Source organism: Lycorma delicatula, chromosome 2 (assembly GCF_047948215.1).
Source record: "Lycorma delicatula isolate Av1 chromosome 2, ASM4794821v1, whole genome shotgun sequence".
Lineage (NCBI taxonomy): Eukaryota > Metazoa > Arthropoda > Insecta > Hemiptera > Fulgoridae > Lycorma > Lycorma delicatula.
Genome location: NC_134456.1, coordinates 112,193,289 through 112,216,527, shown reverse-complemented (window position 1 = coordinate 112,216,527; position 23,239 = coordinate 112,193,289). Strand labels below are relative to the sequence as shown.

The 23,239-nt window shown below is 28.4% G+C and overlaps 1 protein-coding gene across 1 annotated transcript in view; it reads right to left on the bottom strand.

The window, feature by feature from the left end:
* Nucleotides 1–23,239, bottom strand: part of kkv (hyaluronan synthase-like protein kkv) — a 195,245-nt gene that overhangs the window by 94,564 nt on the left and 77,442 nt on the right. Inside the window, exon 2 of the mRNA XM_075356090.1 lies at nucleotides 17,432–17,554. Coding sequence (XP_075212205.1) covers nucleotides 17,432–17,535 — 104 coding nt within the window. The 5' untranslated portion in view covers nucleotides 17,536–17,554. The remainder of the gene's footprint in view (nucleotides 1–17,431; nucleotides 17,555–23,239) is intronic.

Genomic DNA, 23,239 nt, shown 5'->3' with positions numbered 1-23,239 from the left:
CGGAGGTCCCGGGTTCGCATCCCGGTCAGGCATGACATTTTCACACGCTAAAAAAATTGTCATTCATCTCATCCTCTGAAACAATACCTAACTAAAGTGGTCCCGGAGGTTTTGACTACTCTTTCTTCTTCCCAGTTATATCTTTTTGGCATATTTCTTCTCTAATATTGTTATCTTCGATAGTTATCTTATATAATTGGCTTATATAATTTTTGAGGAGAAAACCAGTGAATGAGTTAAATTTCTGTAATAAAAAATTCTATTGTGAAAGGAATTTATCAAAATCGCTCAGAGTAGAGAATTAAAAAGTGACAGTTGGGAATAGTGTTCACCGCGGTTCAGTTTTGGAGTTTGAGGTGGTGTTGGAATCCTGCTAAAAAATATTTTATTAAATAATAGTGTTTGTTTTAAAAGCAACCCACGCAAAATAATTTTTAGAAAATTTAATAGAATAATTTCGAATAAAGAGGTTGGCTACACTACCTATTGTTTTATAATCAGCTGATAAAATATTCTATTTCTTTTTTGTGAACAGTTAATTATTTTCGGTTATCTGTTTTTTTATTAAGAAGCAATGGTTTTGAACATGAAAGAAAGGATTTTTATTGCGGAAAATTATTTAACGACTATATCTTTTGTTTTGTGGCAAGAAGCTTTTCAATTGTTGATACCGGATAAGAATGTACCGTATAGATCAATTCATCGTTTGATAAAGAATATAGGACTGGTTCTGTTTGCAACCAGTCGGAAACGTTCAGTACTTAATGAAGAAACATTGAAAGATGTTAGGGTAAATTTGTTAAACTGACTTAATAAATCATTTCGAAAACTTGTACAATAAAAAGGAATATCTCTGTGTATGCCTTTAAAGCTACCCGGCTACTTAACTTAAAGCCATACCCAATTAAGGTATCACATGAATAACACCCAGTTAATTATTCTCCTAGGCCCGACAACTGCCAATGGTTTAATCAGATTTTTTGGGAGAGCATTAAGTTGTTGGATATGTATTTTTTACAGATGAGGTTTGGTTTCACTTGAGTTAATAGTCGGAACGATATTGCTACTGGAGCTCCAACAATCCTCACATCATCCATTCATGACCTCTAAATCCACAGAAAACTGGTGTGCGGTGTAAAATTTCCAGGCAAGGAATTATTGGTCTCATATGCTTTGAAACCACTCTTCATGCAGACCTCTACCAAGAAATTGTAACGCAATTTATTGCAAATTTAAAATTAGATGACAGAGATTCATGGTTTCAACAAGTTGGTCTACATGTCACACGGTAAGAGTAGCAATGGACCTTTTGAGAAATTTCTTTAGTGAAAGAGTAATATTGACTAGTTTATAGCCAGCTAAGTCACCTGATCTTTCTCCTACAGATTTTTTCTTTGGGGATATCTAAAACATTGTGTATTCAATAGATAATTCACACACCATTGAAGAACTGAAAGTAAACATAATCCAAAATTTATTGACATTACGACATTGGAAAAGGTACCCTTCGATAGGTTGCATGGAATATGAAAAAGAGGGTAAAAGGTTGCATTGACGAAACTAGTGGCCATTTTCAGCATTTGTGATAAAAAAATTTGATCCCAATATTGTTTTTCACAAATAGTTGTAATATTTATTGCATTAAATATAGCACGTTATTTTTTTTTTTTTTAATTTGGTTGCGTTTTAAAACAAACATTCATTTTATTCTGACAGTTTTGATTACGGAATCTGTATAAAATTATTATTTAAATAGATTTTAATTTTTATTGATATAATTAACAATTTGGTGTTGAATAACCATAAAAATTAACCGAAGTCTATAATTTAACAGTTTAATTTTTAAGTTTGGTAAATTTATTACTTGCTCAGAAAATATGAAATTTTTAATTATTTATGAAATTAAAAAAAAAAAAGAAATAGCATGAAGAAATTATAAACATTACAGATTTATTAAAACTTTATATAATTAGTAATAGATAAGATTATACCTACACACTTAAATAAAAAAGTGATTAAATCTCTAAAGTTTCTAATTTTTAACGAGTTGAAATTAATTAGAACTATGTACCTCTATTAAAGTAAGTGTGTGCGTTTGTATGTGTGTGCGGGGGGGGTGTATTTGTGCAACGAGAAATGAGATTTTAATTAAGTATTATTACACATATTTAGGCAACAATTAAGAAATATGGGATAGCAATCGCAATCGTTAATTATATGTATATTTCTTTTAGGTTGTATCATATTTACCTCTAATAGACTATTTTACCTTTCTATCAGCTGAATTTATGTAAATTTTTCATCCTTATCAATGAAATTAATATTTATGAAATAAATAAATATATATAAAAAACTTCAGTGGTTGTGAGTCTGTTACTCTTTCACGCAAAAATTACTCAATCGATTGAGCTGGAATTTTGCATAAACATAGTTTTTATACTTGGAAAGATCATAGAACTATTAAATAGTATTTATTTAGTTACGAATTAGTTATTTATTTATTAATTAGTAATCTATTTGGTAATTAGAATTATTTATTAAGTATTTATTCAGTTACGAAATATTTTACTGTTTAAGATGGTGGTCGTTGTATTAACTTGGACATCAACTGGAAAGGAACATATCGGTAAGGAACATATTCCTTGCCGATATTTCTCTTGACTGTGCCTAAACCGTTGGTCAAACCGAATTCGGAGACCACTAACAGTATTAAAAATTAAATTTTCTACAAAAAAAGGAATCTGTCTTTTTCGATATCTGTTTCGGTTATCGATGAAAATACCTTTAAAGAGTGACGGTGGTAACAGCCCAAAAACAACACAGTCACTATAATTTTTAATATGTGTGCGACGCGATGCGCCGCGATTGGCTGCACCTGCCTCCGGTTACTTGACTACTATTTTAAGATATGGAGGCCGACTATTCCGAAACCCGCATACTTCAGATCATTCAAAGTTTCGACTCCTGTGCTGACCAAACTGTTGCTCTGAAGAAATTACAGTACACTGATATAATAAAAATAAATAAATTTAGCCTTTCAGTTGTGTTCGACCCTAAGCGATTTCAATTTCTAGGAGTTTTCCTGGCAGGTTTTACGGGTGGTTTGCGGTTGCCTTCTCAATGTGGTTAATTGAAATCCAACCATCAAAGAACACCGGTATCAACAGTATAGTATTCAAATCCACATAAAAGCAACTGCTTTACAAGAACTCGAACCTCAGAAACTTTCGAGTTCCAAAATCAGCTGATTTTGCGATGACTAGTTTAATAACATTTATCAGTGTAACATATATCAGTGTTTAATAACATATCAGTGTACTAACCCGGCGGATTAGTACACTGATAGTTTTTATAAATTGTACTGGCTTTAATTTTTATTTATCAGTATTAATTTCACAAGCATGAGGACAATGAACACAATGAAGGTCCAGGTGGCGGAGCCCCCTGGCTACACGAGAACGAACGAAGCGAGCGTTACCGGCTAGTATATATAAAATATATCACGAAGTTTTCCCCGGACTTTCACCGACTCCTCTTATTTTAGAACATATGCTTTAAACTTTTCCATTATTTTCGCGAGTAGAACAGGTAATGAAAGTCCCGAGAGAACTTTGTGATACACGAAATTACTTAAGTTTTGTATATATATATATATATATAATATTATTATATTGTATAATATATTTTTTAATTTTTATTTAAACATTTTTTTTCTCATCAACAGATTGATATGGAATAAAAAAAAGGTACGAAAAACTTATTGTAATACTAAATAACCGGTTCTCTACAATTTTGAACTTATGAACCTTTTAAGAAGAAATCATTGAAAACAGCTTCTTTATTAGTTTCATATAAATGTTAATATTTTCATAAATAATTTATTCCTTGTTAATTGCAGGGAGGAATATAATCACGTCGAATGACTCTTGACAAAATACGGTATAATATAAAGTCTATAATTTTTAATTAAAAGTTTCACAGATATTAAGGTAAAGAAAGGTATACAATTTGTTTAATTATAGAGATATTTTATACTCAACTTAGAAGGTGTTTTATACCAAAACTATTATGCTTTTTTCCCAAGCTTCCTGGGGACTCTTATTTTTAACTGACGGATCTCTATTGAGTAACACTAGTGTAAATGATACTATTCATTTATAAGGCTTCATCACCTGCGGCCTTCAAGTTACAGGTCTTGCATGAAGGGTTTATATGTAGTGCCTTACTATCTTCAAAGCACGTTTTTATTAAAAAAACTTACTAGATAGATTTTGTTGTTCTAGTTTATAATAAAAAAATAAAAAATTTTTATATTTTTGTGCGTAAGTATAGATAATATGTTTTCTCTTTCCTTTTTAATAAAAAAGATTTTTTCATCCGATTTTAATAAGGGAGGATATACGTAATTTGTCCCATATGAGTATGTAACTATTTTACATTCATCCTTAACCACACTCAAAAAGGACAGGTTTTGGTGATTTTTTTTTAATCTGTAGAGGAAGTTTCTCTGGGGGTTCCATTATAAGCTTTTTCAGAAAACATAAATGGAAGCCATTTAAAAGGAAAAATTATTTAACATATTTTTCTTTATTCTTGTATTATTTTACTTCGTATTGGACTGTTGTAGGGTAGTAATACATAACTGGATGTTATTCTAGTATTCAAAGTATTTTCAAAACAATCTGATGTGGGCACCACATTGCTTCCTTGTACGCCTATTAAATTACATATACACATTTTTTTTAAATTGAAAAGTATATAAAATTTTATTTCATTAATAACTTCTGATACTTTTTCATATAATTGTTATTATTGAATATCGTAAATTTTTATTGTTACAATCAGAGGTTAATAATTATTAATAAATCAATGTATTTAAATTAAAAAAAAAGTTAAAAAAAATACGGAGATGAAGTTTGATTCGAACCGATCTGTCTTCCCCTTTTAAGATCCAAATATTTCATTAATTAAAATTTTATTTGGCTATAATTCTGGAACAAATGAAAATAAATACCACTTATGCTACATCGTTGATAATCTCTCAATGAGGGCTTATTACTGCAGTTAAGAAAAAATCCAAAATCTAGATTTTTGGGGGTTTTAGGCTTTTTGGCTTTTTTGGACACTTTTGGTTTAGTAGATTGCGATCAAAAAGGGAGGTGCACTAGATGTTATAGCAGTCCTAAATCCAAAATTTCAACATCTACTGCTAATCGTTTTTGAGTTATGCGAGATACATACGTACATACAGAAGTCATGCCGAAATTAGTCAAAATGGATGGTCAAAATTGATATTTCCGTTGAAATCTTAAAAATTACATTTTTTGCGATCACAATACTTCCTTTATTACGTACAAGGAAGTAAAAAAATTCAAAAATTATTAATAAAAATACTTAGACTAATTATTAAAAGATTTGTCCTCATTGTAGAATACATTCCTAGTCCAACTCTAAGTAGCTGTCAGTGTAAGTCTTTTCTCTGCACTCTACTCTTACTTTGAAATACAGATTACTCGTCTGTTCGTTTCTTTCAGACTTCTTTTTTTATATGTTAAGCGATTTTTGGAGACTATCTTTATTTTAAACGTATAGAAAACTAAAATATATGAAATATTATGAAAACCATTTTTAATCATAAAAAAAAAATTGTTAAGTAAAACCTCTTGCGTAGTTCTGCGCAAGAAACCAAATTTTTGTTAATTTAATTTGGTCTTAATACTTAATACATTTTTAAATTTGGTTTAATATTTCTAACAATAACCGCGGAATGTCAACGTTCCAAATTCCAGTATTTGAATACTAGATCGTGGATACGGGTGTTCTTTTTTATTTGGATTTCAAATAACCACACCTCAGGAATGATTGACCTGAGATTGTATAAGACTACACTTCATTTACATTCATACATATCCTCATTCATTCTCTCAAGTAATACCTTACGGTGGTTCCACAGACTAAACAGAAAAAGAGAGAGCATCATAAAGAACCAATCTTCTAACTTGCCCTACCCATTTTTTTTTTCTACGGTAACTGAGCGTAAATTAAGAACGACTTAACCAATCTTCATAAAATTATTTCATGCACAACTTCAGATACACTAATAGACCGTATCTAAATTTCAACGAAATCGATTTAGTAGTTTTGAAGATTTTTCAGGCACAACGTTTTATACATAGGAACTAACACACACACACACACACACACACACACACACACACACACACACACACACACACACGCACACACACACACACACACACACACACACACACACACACACACATATATATATATATATATATATAAGGAAACCCCATTTTAAGTGAATGATATTTTCGTACTCCTCATACCTCAAAACTTAAAGAAAATTACTTTCCCCCAACTATTCCCACCATGAGACCAAAAGTAATACCGTATTTTTCTCCGAAAAATCAGAAAAGAAATACTTTTCAATTTCGCCTTTTTGAATTCGGCTCCAAATTCCAGGTCAGCAATGTAAATGTTCCAGTTCGTAAATGTTTTAAATTAAATATCTAGTTTCAGTTCAAGTGAAATCCTTTTTTTTAATAGTTTTGAATTTGTTATATTGTATGAAAGATGTTTAATTTTAGAACGTTTTTTTAAATGTTAATAGAAGCCGTATTGCACTTAGTTCTGTGAGAGCAACTTTATTTTTGATATATAGCAGAGCGTTTTTTAACAAAGTTATCAGTTTGAAAAAGAGAGTTGTAAAGTATATTTAAGAACGGTTTAAGGAAAATTAAATATTTTGAGAAAAAAATTAATTAATTTTGATCCAGAATGGGCTGTTGAAGTTCTGATGATTTTATTATATGGTACTTAACTGATTTTTTTTATATTAAAAGAGTGGTGCATGAATTTTCATTAATTCTTTAATTAAAAATGTCAAAATTGCCTCAAGGACGCTTACATATTAAAAAAAAAAAAATGTAAGCTCAAATTTCAGCTGTAGTTTGGTTGTTATGTGGAGTTTCTACACAATATTTGACGACTTCATTTATCTTATAAACCTGTTTTTATATACATATACTTTTTTGCGACGAAAAAATATACTTTTTTTAAAACATCTATGTCGCGCTTAATTTATTTTTTCTTTTAGGCTGAGTGGTAAAATGAAGTAACGTTTATGCTAATACTGGATAAGACTTTGAGAATAACAAAATAAGCAACAAGTCAAACCCAGTTATATTATCTCCACAAGAAAAAAAAATGATTTATTTTAAAAAACAGAATATTCACGCTGATGTATATGGAAATCATGGATTGCCAAGTTGTATTAAGTATATTACTTCTTTTTTTTTTAAGTTTATCACGTCATCTGTAGAATTAGCCTAATCGAAACTTTTTTTAAGGGTACTAGAGGACAGCGAGTGTTCTTTAAAAAATGATATAAATACATGGAGTCAGAACATATTAAAACAGGCGAAGGGGAAGGGAAGTCGGTGTGAGAGAGAAAAGTAGATGTGTAATAAAAGAGGGACTGGAATCTGGGCGACCTTGAGATCCGTTGCAATGTACGTTAGTTGTCTTAGATTATACGTTCCGTTAACAATACAAACCGCAATCTCACATGCAATTACAATTTAATCATTTAGTTATATTTTTGATTCTATGATAAAACAGTTTTAGAATTTTGACGTCGTAACCATTTTAGTATTTATGTTTATTTTTAAGGCATAATTAATATCCATGCAATATTTAATTAAACAAAATAATATTCTAGTCTTAAATTAGATTAATATCGCTATCAAAACTTATGACATTTTTAGGTAGATTTCATAAGAAAGCTACCTATTGTAATGAGTACCATGATTCGAGTTCCGGAAAATTTTGACATATCTTTGGGTTTCACATCCTCCAGACCCCAAAACCACCGTCAGTTCGAAGGTTTATATATACATTTATACACTTTCTTGTGGACATGATAACTGCCGTAATTTTGCGCTAACCACTTTCAAATTGATACATAAAATATAACGACCCAAAATCTCAGTCGAATTCGTTAATGGAAAAAATTGGACCATGGGGGTCCAATTTTACCAAAAGAAATGGGGAAGCTTTTCGAAAAAACAAAATATCAATATAATTTTCCAATTAAGTAAAATATCGAATTCGTTTAAAGTTCCTACTATTCTTTCGATAAGGGTCTAAAACTTATCTAAATAAAATTTGTTTGATATCACCTACCATTGGGCCAGGGGGTGGAAAAAATTGGGTTTTGAAGACAAAAAAAATTCATAACTCCCTTAATTGGCACAGTATCGAATCGGTTTAAAGTAGTCGTTAGCCCTCTAAATATTACCTAAAACTTTTTTTCTGAAAAAACATTTGATATGACCAATCCTTACGGCAAGGGATGTCCAAAATTTTGCTGAAATTGTAAGATGAGGCTTGTCATACGACAAGCCTCAATGTTTCACATGTTTAGCATACGCTAAACATGTGAAACGTTTTTCACATGTAACCATTGTCGTATTGAGTAAATTTGAAATATTTCTTAACTTTAAGGTGGAAATCTTTTTTATCCCTTACTTAGCACCGGTGAAATCTACCTCCGTCTTCCGACGTGCCGAAAGGAATTTTTGTTTTGTTTTTGAATTACATATAATTTTAATACTCAATGTAAATTTATCAAAGAAATTGTTATCATCTTTACTTTCTTCTCTGAAAATTTATTATATTTTACGTTTTTTAGTTTCCATTAAATACTTCCCCTAAAACATATCTTTTTAGAAACATATACCTGTTTATGTATTTTTTCTGAACTGTTTATTTGTTTTTCTTTAAAATTACAGGCTGATTATTCGTTGTTGATCCTACTCAAATACAGACAAGATAAGATTAAAAATACGTTGGAGCGATTATGTCGAGGTTACATTTTCAATTTTCTCGCTTGAATGAAATTTAACAAATATTTGATTAGCGTAAATAATTGTGAAATAAAATATGTGATAAAAAGATTAAAGGGAATTAAATTATGTTTTTTTAATATTCATAAATTTTAACAACTTTTCTCGATAAATAGGTTTTTTATTGTATTTTGTAATCTGTTTGCGTGAGAGGATATCTAAAGATTGAAATAAAAATATATCAATACAACTAATGCCAGTAAACGCTTATTTTGAAATAAGAAGAGATAAATAGCAATCACGATTTTGAATGAAGAAATTATATAAATCGGCAATAAATGATGCAGGAGCGTAATGAAACTGAATAATATATGATATGAATTTCAGGTTTTATGGACTTTTTTTTCATAAATAAATAAGTAAACTCTTTTTAAACCACCTGTTTGACATAACTTTCATTTATCAGTTTGAAGAAACTACCGTAAGAAATTTTTGTATTGTAAGTCATCATACATAAATTCCACTCGCGAAATCGTTTGATATCTATTTCCTTATAACTGGGTCAACCATTCTAGAATTACAGTGCTATACTCACACAGTAAATAGTTTATCAATTATCACCTTTTTTCCCTTTTAAAATATTCGGGACACATGTGTGAAAAGTCAGTGGTACAGCTCCTAACTAGTTCGGTAGATCTAATATAACAATGATTATTTGCTCAATTATTTATCAGTCGGTTATTTGACCGTCCATCTTTACATACACATCAGGTACGAACAATAACCGATTTCTTACAAAGTTTTGAAGAGGAATTGATTTAAATTTTGACTAGTAATCTTTAAAAAATTTAACACACATTCTTTTTTTGTGAGTAACGAAAAGACAGACATAGGACTAAATTTCATTGATTTTTATAATTACAAACTTACAGTTCCAAATAATTTAAAGATAAAGCTATTTTACTATTTTCCACACAATCATTAATTTTTGGATATAATATATGCAAGTTGTTTTTGTTCAATCTTACATCAATAGGCTTGAATGTACATCAAAACTTTAAAAAATAAACTGCTACAAAAGGTTTCTTAAAATTTTTTTTTTATAAAAGGTTAAAAAAATTCCAGTTAACAAACGCCAACAAAAGTATTTTAATTAATAAATCAGTACTTTTAAATTATTGAGTAACGGATAAAATAAAAATAAAGATTTACATTACATAATCGAGATTGTATAATGTATTCAATATATCAATGTAGTCTTAACTCTTTAACAAACAGCACAGTTGGAGACCTTGTTGCTAAGGTTACCTTCTCATCTACAAGAATAGCCCGTAGCGGTAATTCATCAAAGTTATCGATGCTCGATACGATAAATATAAAGAGAAAAATGTCAGAATATTTAAATTCAGTTGATGTCATCTATGATTGGTTAGCGAAAGTTGAGTTTTCTTTTTTAATTTTATTAATATTCTAATACGTATTTACAAACATCTACCTACTTTCATGTAAAGCTATCAGCTTCATCTAAATTTATAATGTAGAACATACTGGTTTAAATAATAATTAAGTTTTCTATTTAATTTCAGTAAGTGAAAAAAACTATTTGTAGCAAACCAATTATTTGTTTTGAAATAAAATACTTATGTCTATTAAATTCAATAAATAAATATTTACGTTTAATAAAATTACATAAAACCTTTTAGAAACGTCATTCTCATAACAAAACTTTGATTACAAAAGGTTTGATTCTTTCATAATAATAAATTGTGGCAAAAAATACAAATCACAGTACATTTTTATCCTGTATGGGAGAAGGGTGTATTGTTTATATATGAATGTTTATGGAATTGTATCTCCAGCAAAGCTAAACCGATTTTCATAAAGTATCAATCAAACAACTTATTCCTATCTCACAAATGATGCTTAATATCCAACATAACTATTTTTAAACGCAGTTGAAAATTGTGGACAATAAATATTCTTATAACTGAAAAACCTAAATTGTTTAAAAAATCATGAAACAGCTTATGAAAATAAAAATGATTGTATAGAAAATTTAAAAATGAATATACCTGATTTAGTTAAACGAACAAAAATGTATAATTCGGCTAAGTTTCATCAGATTAATTTGAGAAAGATAGGTCCCTTTTCTGGGGGGAGGAACTAGGCATTATCGGGAAAGTTTGAATGATTACTGAAAAAAATGTTTTGTAGTCTAATAAGGCAAGTCTCTCAATTATGCTCTTACAAGAACACAGATTTGTTACAATTAGTTAAGCATTGTAATAAGATTTGAAAAGGGACCTATCTTTCTCAAATTAATCTGATGAAACTTAGCCGAATTATACATTTTTGTTCGTTTAACTAAATCAGGTATATTAATTTTACATATTACTAGACTATATCCTAAAGAGCTTAAAGTGCTTTACACTTTAAGGATCCCATAAATAATATCACCGAAAATCCCTCTGATTAATCCCGAAAAGATCTTCTGGAAGAACAATTTCCATTTAATTTCCCAGTCGTTAAGATTATTAAAAATATTTTTTTATCAGGTTTCTTCATGATGATCAAGGAAGAAATGTAATTTTAAATGAGCTTCTTTTAAAAAAATTTGCACTAAACATTTCGTGATAATTTTGCGTGCGTGTATTCTGTAAGATAACTATAATGAGTACAAAACTTACAGATAGAAATCATTGTCACATTTTGTCTTCAATTTAACATTTATAATTTGTAATTTATAGTTTTGTATAACCAGAGGATGCATACAGAATAATAGTAAGACAAAGAGGTTTATTAAAAAAAAAATTATTTACAATGATCCAAGCAGATTTTTTTCTTTAAAAATGCATTAGATGTTTTACCCTGCTCATGTAGTTTTATTTTTATTTTTACTCTTAAGCCTTAACATGTATGAAAAACCTAATTTAAAAAATGAAAAACTAATAGTAAATGAGAAATGAGTATCATTCTACATAGCCTTTAAAACTATTCATTAACTTATTTTATTAATTAAAAAGAAAGAAACAATTTTTTTTTTTACTGATGAGTTAGAATATGGAAATTTAAATTTGTAACGTATGAAAAATGCCATTTCTAACCGGGATTCAAACTCGGGACCTCTGGATGAAAGGCCGAGATGCAATCACTTCGCCACGGAGATCGGCGAAGTTAGAACTGGAAATACAGTTATAAACTTTTTCATTGACTTATTTATTCTCAACTAAAATTTCGAGATTCGTGATAACATTGAAAATCAAACATTTTATAAAATACTTAACTTCTGATTTTAAATAAAAATTTTAATTTAAAAAACAATTTAAAAAAAACAACAACAATTTAAAAACAAAAACAATTTTTAAAAAAAATTATGTATCAGAAAAGGCATGCAGCTAATTCTAAAATACTATACAAAAGACACTGTGAAAAATGAACTTAAAAAATTATTAAAATAGTATCAATACATATGACAGGGTTTGGTTGTAATATTGTTACGAAAATTATACTTAAACCTCATTTGCCGTGATTTTTACATGAATGTTCAAATAACCTAAAAAATTTGTTAAGAAGCTGTTAGTGAATGAAATTAGATTTCTATACTCCAAAAACATTGTATATCGCAAATTTGCCATGACTTCTTAATTTATCCTTGGTAGGAGTTTTTTTTTTTTTTTTTTTTAAGAATGCGTTTGAATATTTTTGGAGCTCATGCGATTGGGGAGTTTCTGTTAAAAATGCGATTAGGAAATTATAAAAGTTTGGAGTAATTTCATAAATAGAATTTTAAATTGTTGAAATCATTTGCGGATCCTTAGTTGAAATACATTTCTTATTGCAGAATTTTTCATTACTACGGAAAGGAGAAATATAATTTTCAGGAAATAATGAATTTACTGTTTTGATTCTTTTGTAACAAATACAACCTGGAATCCCTTTAACATTCTTATTGGATCCTAATGTATCCTTAAGGTTACTAAAATGAATTTGTTATATGTATCTGGTTACGGGCCAGACTGATCTATAAATATCCCATATATAATTTTACAAAGCAAAACACGCTTCTTCTTAAAAAGAAGACGGCTATTGTAGTCTTCAGAAAATAAAAAAGCTCGTACTTGAAGATTTATATTCTATATACAAGAACAAATTAAGTTTTATCCTACGCTAAATCCTGTTAATTTCTGTGTCATTATTGAAAATATAAATTTATTTATAAAGAAAATTTAGAGAAATTGTGGCAATTGCTCGTAATTATGGTAGTGTAATTTCAATGTTTCATAACTTCCATAGTAGATTAAATAAAAAATTCATATTTAATTATAAGAGTTTTTATTTTTTGGTTATATATTTAAAGATGTTTTCCAGTTTAACGATATTTTTTATTATTAGCTTTAATATAGTGGTTATTATAAACAAAAAAGAATCCCTTTCGGCACGCCGGAAGGCGGAAGTAGATTTCACTGGTGCTAAGTAGAGGATAAAAAAGTTTTCCACTGAAAAGTTAAGAAAATCATCAAATTTACTCAATACGACAATGGTTGCATATGAAAAATAGTTTCACATGTTTAGCATACGACAAGCCCCATCTTACAATTCCAGCAAATTTTGGTCATCCCTTGCTGTAAGGTTGATCATACGAAAAATTGTTTCAAACAAGTTTTAGGTAATGTTTAGAGGACTAACGACAATTTAAACCGATTAGATACTGGGCTTATTGAGGGAAGTATGATTTTCTTTTGTCTTCGAAATCCCCTCTTTATACACCCCCTGGGTCAATGGTTGGTGACATCAAAAAACTTTTCTTCGATAAGTTTTAGGCCCTTGTGCAAAGAATAGTAGTAACTTTAAATTAATTCCATATTTTACTTAATAGAAAAGTTATAGCGATTTTTTTTTCGAAAAAGCCCTCTCATTTTCACCCCCGTGGTCCGATTTTTCCCATTAATGAACAATACCGAGATTTTGGGTCGTTATATTTTATGTATCAATTTTAAAGTGATTGGCGGAAAATTACGACAGTTATCGTGTCCACAAGAAAGTGAAATACATACATATTTATATATATGTATATATATATAAATTATATATATATATATATATATATATATATATAAATGTATATATATATATATATATATATATACATATATAAATGATATATAAACTTTTGAACTGACGGTGGTTTTGGGGTCTAGGGGATGTGTAACGGGAAGCTATGTAGAAATTTTCCGGAAGTCAAATCATGGTACCCATTACAATTGGTAGCTTTCTTAAGAAATCTAATTAATTGCTACTTTGTGTACCAGTAAAGATAGGTATTTTTTTTTTTTGCTTTGTACTATTTTTTAAGATCCCTACGACTATTTAGTTACATAATTTTAACTAATGATGTGACGGAATGATGGTTTTGAAAGTAAGATAAATTTCCAAATAATTAGTTCCTTATGTATAGTGTAAGTAGTTGGGTATGACCAGAGAGGTCAGTAACAGTAAGTGGCTCCCTATTTGCGTTGTAGATATATACTAATAAAATTATTCATTCTATGAATAAATGATTTTAAGATTACTATCTATAAAAATTTATTAAAATCATGTAGTCGTTACTACAGCTATGAATGTAATTATTTTTTATTATAAGCATTATATAAAAACAAAACACGAAAGTGTTGAAATTAAGATTTAATACATTTCATAATTCAAGTTAACAAAAAAACGTTTAAAACAAATGAGGATATAGTATACAGAAAAATAAAGTATACAGAAAATGAGGATAGAGTAATAGAAAAGTACTCTACATGTTTCTGTGGTCAGAATTAATTACACGATTGATTCATATTCACTGTTTCACAAAATAATAACAAAAAACAAGTTGGATTTCTGTTAAATCAGTTTTGCAAAAGAATAAATTAGAAAATATCTATTCGGTACAAATAGATGTTAGGTAACAAAAAGTTACAAAATCATTTAAATTTGTTTTTTTTTTATGTTAACAAGTAAAAAAAGTATATAACGGGCGATATTTTAGTATCGAAACAGCTTTATACTGCATATCTGAGAGGTATTAGAAGGCAGAAAGAAATCGGGTTCTACATATTTTAAAAAAATCTGCATTATGATGGGTTTTTAATTTTCTTCCGCTATCTTGGATCCGCCACATTGAACCAACTTATTTATTTTTTTTTTTTAAATAGGAAAGTGGACAAATGACACATAATTTCTATTTAAAATTTTACAAGAAAAGCAATGGTGAAATCCGTTTTTCCATTATTGACTTTGTTATAATATAATATTGATAATAATAAACAGTGACTAATAATTAACAACACAACAACTTTCGGAAGATGATTTTGATCGCCGAGTTGAGTATTGTGATATTGTAATGCAAAAATTAGACACAGATGCAAATTTTCGTAATTAAATAATATTTAATGATGAAGCGACTTTTATGTTAAATGGCCATGTGAATAAGCAAAACTGTCGATATTGGAGCGATAATAATCTCAAATGGATGTTGAAAGCTCATACACAACACTCTTAGAAAGTGATCGTTTGGGCGGGAATCGTTGGTCATTGTATTGTGGGCCTTATATTTTAGATGACATTCTTACAAGATATTCTTACTGCAACTTGTTAGCCGAAGGATTTTACCAAACAGCCGGGGAAATGTTGGACATGATTTAAATAATAACGTTCTGCAAGATGGGGCACCATCTCATTATTATCTAAGGGTACGGCAAATTTTAAATAAACAATTTCCAAATCGCTGGATAGGTCGTAGAGGAGCCATATAATGGCCTGCTAGGTTCCCAGGCCTGTCTCCTCTCTTTTTTTTGAGAGGGGTACCTGAAATATAATGTTTACAAAACAAAACCTGCAAACATTGATGAATTGAATTGAAAAATAATTGACGAATCTGCTCGTGTACCAACAGACATACGATTTTTTTTTTTATTAGCAAAACATGATTTTTCCGCCATTGCAAATTTGAATGCTTGCTTATAACTCGATAATCAAGGCATTAACAGAAAACCTGGTTTCACCATTTTTTTTTTTTTTGTAAAATTTAAAATCGAAATCATATGTCATACCTATCTTCCTGTTTTAATAAATTAGGTATGATTCAGTATGACGGACCCAAAATGGCGGACAAAAATTAAAAACCACCATAATGCAGGTTTTTTAACTATATAAAAATCGATTTATTTATGCTTCCAAATACCTCTCATACATACAATTTAAAGCTGTTTTCATACTTAAATATCACCCGTATATTTTTATCTGCATATTTATCTGTATATTTTATCCGTATATTTAAAAGTTTAATCAGAAGACTAAAAATTAGAACTATTTTTAAAGTATTTTCAGACATTTTAATTGAATATTAATATTTCTTTTTAATAGAACTAACTACCGACCACTTTGCAAAAGTGATACCGTTTAAATATTAAATCTGGAACTTTTAAGCATCGAATCTCAGTAAAACATAACATTTTTGATATATTGTAATTATTCTATTCCTAATTTGATTTTATGTTACGAATTAATCAAACAAAAAAATAAACTATTAGAACTTAATATTGATACATGAATATTCGATGAGTTGAAAAAAAATTTGTTCATTTGAGAAAAACGTTGTATTAAATCTGTAGTTTGTTAGGACTGTAATAGATCATATTAATAACATACGGATGGCTGATCAAGAGGATCATAGATGATTATTTTATTAAAAGAAAGTAAAAAATACTATTGTCTTTTTCTTCATCATGTCTGTCTTGTGTTGTGCTAACAGAAAACATTTTTCAGCTATCAACATCCTTTTTTTAAATTCAACCTTAACCTATAAAAGATATAATCTTATATTAACCGACAAATCTACAAAATAGTTTTTTGTTTTATACTTTTTATCCTGTGTTTTAAGCAATAAATAATATTGTGAAATAATTATTTGTTTGTAAGAATATTAATTCCATTATTAAAAAGCTATCTTCACGTTGTTTCCATTCACCATCTTAATTTGTAAATAGCTGTAAATTTTTAATTAATAACGCTGATAATGATGTTTGGAATTTATAATTGTTGAAGTCTATTTTTATGTAAAACTATTTAGGAAGAGAGATGTTAGAAATTGTTTAATACATATCAGTACACTACATATCAGTAGTACTAATTGCACTCAATAATACATAATAATTTAAAGAAAAAGTGATGGACAAGATTTTTTTTAAATTTAAAATGCTATTAGAAACTCATGAAATGGTGTAATAAAAAATGTAATTCAAAAGAGGATCTTAGAAATTTATGTTACAAATCTCTATTATGTCATTTAATTAATGCATGCAAAACGAGTACATTTTAATGATAATAATAAACTGTAAATGTTATTTATCAATGTTAAAGTAGCTTGCAACGTGATATTTATTATATGTACTACATACCGTTAAAAAACTAATTGACACAATCTAAATTTCATTATTAGACGATCAAGTGTTACGTAATAATGCATAAATATTGATTATTTCGTAAATAAACTGTCTTTTATTTCAATTACTGTTACTTACCTGCCGCCATATATTCCTTCATTAAGTGGGGAACTTTCATCGTCGGAAAAATTCTCGTCATCGTCGGGAGGGTTGGATAACATTTGGGGGCGTAGCCCCGTCATTTTTCAGCAGAGCCGTCCTCTGTAACAAAAAAAAATTAAATTATTAAACTTTATGTATTATATCAACGTAAGCACAATAATATTTACACCACATAACACATAGCACACCACATAGTTATATTTGTAAAATAAATAAAATTGAAGGAAACTATAGCAGTTTTAAAATTTTATATATATTATATAAAAAATATTTGATTTATAAAGAATAACCTACCGGGTTGGTCTAGTGATAATTTTATCAACTGAAATCAGTTCTTTAAAAGCTGATTTTTGATATCTGAGATTCAAATATATTCTGAGATTCAAGTAAATTTAATTTACTTTTATACGGATTTGAATTCTAGAGAATGGATATTTGTGTACTATGGTGGTTGAGGCTCAATTAACTACTCATCTCAGAAATAATTGGCCTGTATCTGCACCAGACTACATCTAATTTACATATCATACATACATTCTCATCTCATGGGATTGCTTATTGTTCACAAGTTGAACAGATTGCAACGTACACATTAGAGAGAAATAATGAATATTAATATACATTTTGAAAAATCAACAGGGAAATTTAATTCAAAAAGAGAACTGTTATGCATAAATAATAACATTTATAAATAATATTTATATTCGAATAAATAAAAAGATTTTTAAAAATTTCTAGATGGTTGCTAAGGTAAAAAAAATCCCTTTCGGCACGCCGGAAGGCGGAGGTAGATTTAACCGATGCTAAGTAGCAGATAAAAAAAAGGATTTCCACCTTAAAGTTAAGAAAAACTTTAAATTTACTCAATACGACAGTGGTTGCATGTGAAAAAAGTTGCACATGTTTAGCATACAAGCCCCATATTTTTACAATTCCAGTAACATTTTGGACATCCTTGCCGTAAGGGTTGGTCATGTCAAAAACTGTTTCACACAAAAGTTTTAGGTAATATTTACAGGATTAACTACCACTTTAAACCGATTAGATACTGTGTTTATTAAGGAAGGTATGATATTTTATGTCTTTGAAACCCCATTTTTTTCTTCCCCAGATACCAAAAAACTTTACTTAAATAAATTTTAGGCCCTTATACAAAAAAAATAGTAGGAAATTTAAACGAATTCGATATTTTACTTAATAGGAAAATTATAGCGATTTTTTTATTTTTCGAAAAAGCCCTTAATTTCCACCCCCATGGTCTGATTTGGACCATTAACGAACCTGACCGAGATTTTGGGACGTTATATGTTATGTATCAAGTTGAAAGTGATTGGCGCAAAATTACGACAGTTGTCGTGTCCACAAGAAAGTGAAATATATATATATATATATATATATATATATAAATGTATATGTAAACTTTTGAACTTTGAACTGACGGTGATTTTGGGGGATATGAAACGCGAAGATATGTCGAAATTTTCCGGAAGGCGAATTATGGTACCCATTGCAATAGGTAGCTTTCTTATGAAATCTACCTAAAATTTGGCTGCAAGATGCATTCTCTCCGTAGTTTAAAAGAAGAAAATGTTTAATAGTTTTATAAAATAAACACTGCTTATTATTTCAATTTTTTTCATACCATTTAAATTCCGTTGATTATGAAGGTTCTACGGATATTTTTTTGGAAATAGTTCTATGGAGATAACTGAATGCCTTGAAGTTTTTTTAATAAAATATTAATCAGAAAGAAAAATATTAATATTTTCTGAAAATTAAGTCTTTTATCTGAAATTTAAGACGATTAATATATCTTCTAACATGATAGAGGTATACCATACTACTCCTAGTTTATTGAATAAATAATTGTTAAAATTAAACAAATTCTGTATATTATCAGGAAAAAACTGAGTTATACATTTTTTTAATAAAATAGATAGATTTTAAATAGTAAAAAAAAATTCTGTTCTATTTAAAGATGACGTTAAAGCTGAAAAATGTAAAGGAATTCTTCAGCAGTTATTTAATCTGGCTATTTACGCTGCATTATAAAAAGTTAATTAATTAATAAAGGAATAAATAAGGTACATAATAATATATTACATAGGTTATCTCAGGTATAAGAAGGTGGTGCTACTTGACAGATAATAAAAGAATCGCCCACTCTAACATTTCCCAGCGGTCAGTTACTACCTGCCATAGTTAAATGCACGTGTTGATTTGCCTTGAGGATCTAAGGAAACTGCCAAATAATTTTGATCCGAAAAGAGTCACAAATAAACAATTATTATTATTTTTTTTAAATAAAAATGATCAGTATTAATAGAAATTATTTAATTATATATGCTTGCAAGTTAAATGAAATAATGAAAACTCAGTCTCTAAACTGTATTATTAAAAAATTCGCAACAAAGTAACATTAGTTTTTTCAACTTAAAACAATTAAGATTTATCTAAATTAAATTTGTGGAAGATCTTTTAAATGGGTGGGTAATCCATTATAAATGGTATAAGAAATATGATAAGGTCTTTTCTTTTAATTAAATTCTTGCCCTGAATATACAAATAAGTTATAGTTTGATAGAAATATTGGTATTTTTTAAAGAATAAGAGAATATTTTTATGTAATTATTTTAGTAAATGAACTAAATTCGTAAATATAAACATATGCATAATCTAACTTACAAATAATAAAGTATTAAATATATCAATATTAGTCTAAATGGTTCATAATGGGAGTCAAATAATGACATGATAGTCATTTTTTTTTTAATGGGCTCCAAAAGGGTGATATATTTCGGGTTGGATTTTTAATAAACTCTCCTTGCTTGTTATTAAAGTTCTTCAAAACAAAAGACAATACTTAGATAACTGCTAATATTTCATTTTAAACTCGATGATGTTGATGTTAGCATTACTGGATTACAAACAAGATTCGTTTCGTTCCTTGAAAGCAGTCTCATCGACATGTACTCGTACAGCTCACATTTATTTTATTGTCGCTTACAATCCTAAGTTTTTATGTAACTTTATATCATAAATATTATTAATATTTTCTTAGAAGCATAAATGAGTATTTTTTTGTAGACTTTTAGTATAATAATCATTCTACAAAAAAATAAGATTTATAAAAGAGAAAGTGAAGATGTTGTTTTCATACGAAGTATTTCTCTTTGTAAAAAAGCGGTGTGAAGTCAGCGTCCTAATCTTATTGGTATCCTTGATTATCAAGGCCATCTATCTACAAGCTTATCTTGCTGTTTTATTCAATCCTGCGGACAGCATTAGAGCTACCTTTACGGTTGAATGTAATCGGTCCAAAATTGCTTACACTTTATTACATCCATCTTACAGTTAAGAAATATTTTAGATCCTTGATCTCAAAATTGTACAATTTGTCGCAGTTTTTATTATACGCTTTATATGTTTATACTATATGTGTAAATAGTAAATCGAATTACATGCATTGATTCTAAATATACTGTATCGTAGAATTTTTTTAATACAAATAATATTTTTTTCGATCAGTGAAATCTATGAAAATTAAAATAAAAACAGTAAATATTTTGTTATATAATGTCATAGTCTTTAAATAAACTTCAATTTCAACAATAATTTTTTAGTCAAATAATTAGTTTGACTAGTAAAAACAAGACAATAATAAAATATTTGGCATAAAAATAATACATTTAACTCATTATTAAAATTCATTTACTATATCTTGTTGAGTAGAATTATACCCTATCTGCAACAAAAAGTTTACCTAGCTATTTCAGCTTAACTTGATATAAAGTCTAATCGACTGAAATCAAGATAACTTTTTTGATGAGTGAAAGGAAAAAATTATCTATAATATTTTGAATTAACGAATATTGTGATATATCAGTAACCAATAGGGGATATGATATAAAAAAAAAAAATAGTTTTATTTTATTTTTAATCTTCCTGTTATAGATTTTATTATAAAATAAAATTTTTAACTTGTATTTTTTTGTTACTGTTATGGTTTTTACTGGTTTTTTTGGTTAAAACAATGTAAATTAGTTCAGAATTTTATGTAATTTATGACAACTTAAATACTCAGCAAATAACAAACACACACACACACACACACACACACATATATATATATATATATATATATAGAAAAATGAATGTTTGTTTGCTTGTCCCGTATGCGTTTCTAATACCATTCATCCGAAAGCGATGAAATTTTGATGAATTGTTGTGCGCACGCCCGCGAAGGTTTCTGAATTAGTTTGGACCCGCTAGGTGGTGGTGGGGTCGAGATTTCGAAAAATTACATTTATGATAGGATTTGACTCATATACAGAATATATTACGTCAGAAAAGAATAATATGTTAGTGAAAAGAAAAAAATTGCAACAACTATACCTCCTTGGTGATAAAAGTCAATGTTCGTATGTGTGCCCGCTATAGACTAAAAAATTACTGGACCGATTTACGCACGCGAAAAAGGGAAAAGAGGGAAAGGAAAAGGAAATAGGAATAAAGGGATAAAATGAAAGTTTAAATTTTGTGAAGTTCCGTAATGTTCAGTTTTTTAATGTTTTATCAGACTTACAATTGTGATCATTTAATATATATTCAAATCTAGCAATAGCGAAGCATTGCCGCCGGATCTGCTAGTTTTTAAATAATAAATAATCCTATCATTCTCGAAAAGATATATTCCCAACATTTTATCTTGGAGAAACATATTAAAAATTTTTCGTTTAAATATTGGGAAAAAAATACAATTTTATTTACACTTCAACAAAGTAAATACTGCAATCTTACGACAGTAAAAGAAACAAACTGAACACAAAATCGATTTTCTATACGGTTAATTTTTTCTAATATTTAATAATTTTCTAATAATTTTTAAAAAATTTTCTTTGGGATGCACATACAAAATAATTCATGTGATTGCAACAATTTAATTTAATTAATTGAAATAAAATTTATCGTTACACAAAAAAAATAAACATCGGTACATTTCTATAAATAATTCTTGCAACTATCTTTTATTTTTCTGTGGTTCCTTCTGTATTAAACGTAATACCTATTTAGCGGATTTTTCTATGCTTCATGAAATTTCGATATGTTAAATTTTTCTAGGAATAATGCATCTGTAGTTAAATTTATTAAATTATTTAGTGTAATATTTTATATAAAATTCTTAAATTGAATATCGTCATGATTTTTTTTTTTAGATCGCAGTGTCTAATTTACAATCGGTTCCAATTTACCTGAACCATTCGTAAATTTGAATACAAAGAAACTGTCATGAAGAGAAGGGTTTCCACTAAAATCCCGCAAAGAACTGTATACGTACCTTATACAGTATACATAAAAATATAATAAACATAAATAACTACATACAAAGATGAGTCCAAAAAACATTGAGAAAGTCCAGAGCATAAAAAACAAAGGAAACACCAAAAAATAGTCTTATCAAATAACTAATACAAGGAAACATCAAAAATACAATCAAACAAAGGAACAAATCAAAGAACCAACAAAATTAAGTGACGAAACGAAATGAAGAATTTTGACGATGCACAACACCCTAGGATAGATGATTCACCTCAAATTTCGAAGAACTTACAAATTTAATATATGTAGTGACTTTAGGTGCCTAACGTTCTCACTGTTACCCAGGAGGTTAACCGCAAGCCAGTTCACGTGTTTGTTCACATAATCAATTTAAAAAAAGCCTTTTTTAAAAAAGGTTAGTACTTGTGGCTGTGTTAATAATATGTTACTAGTTGTGACTACTAA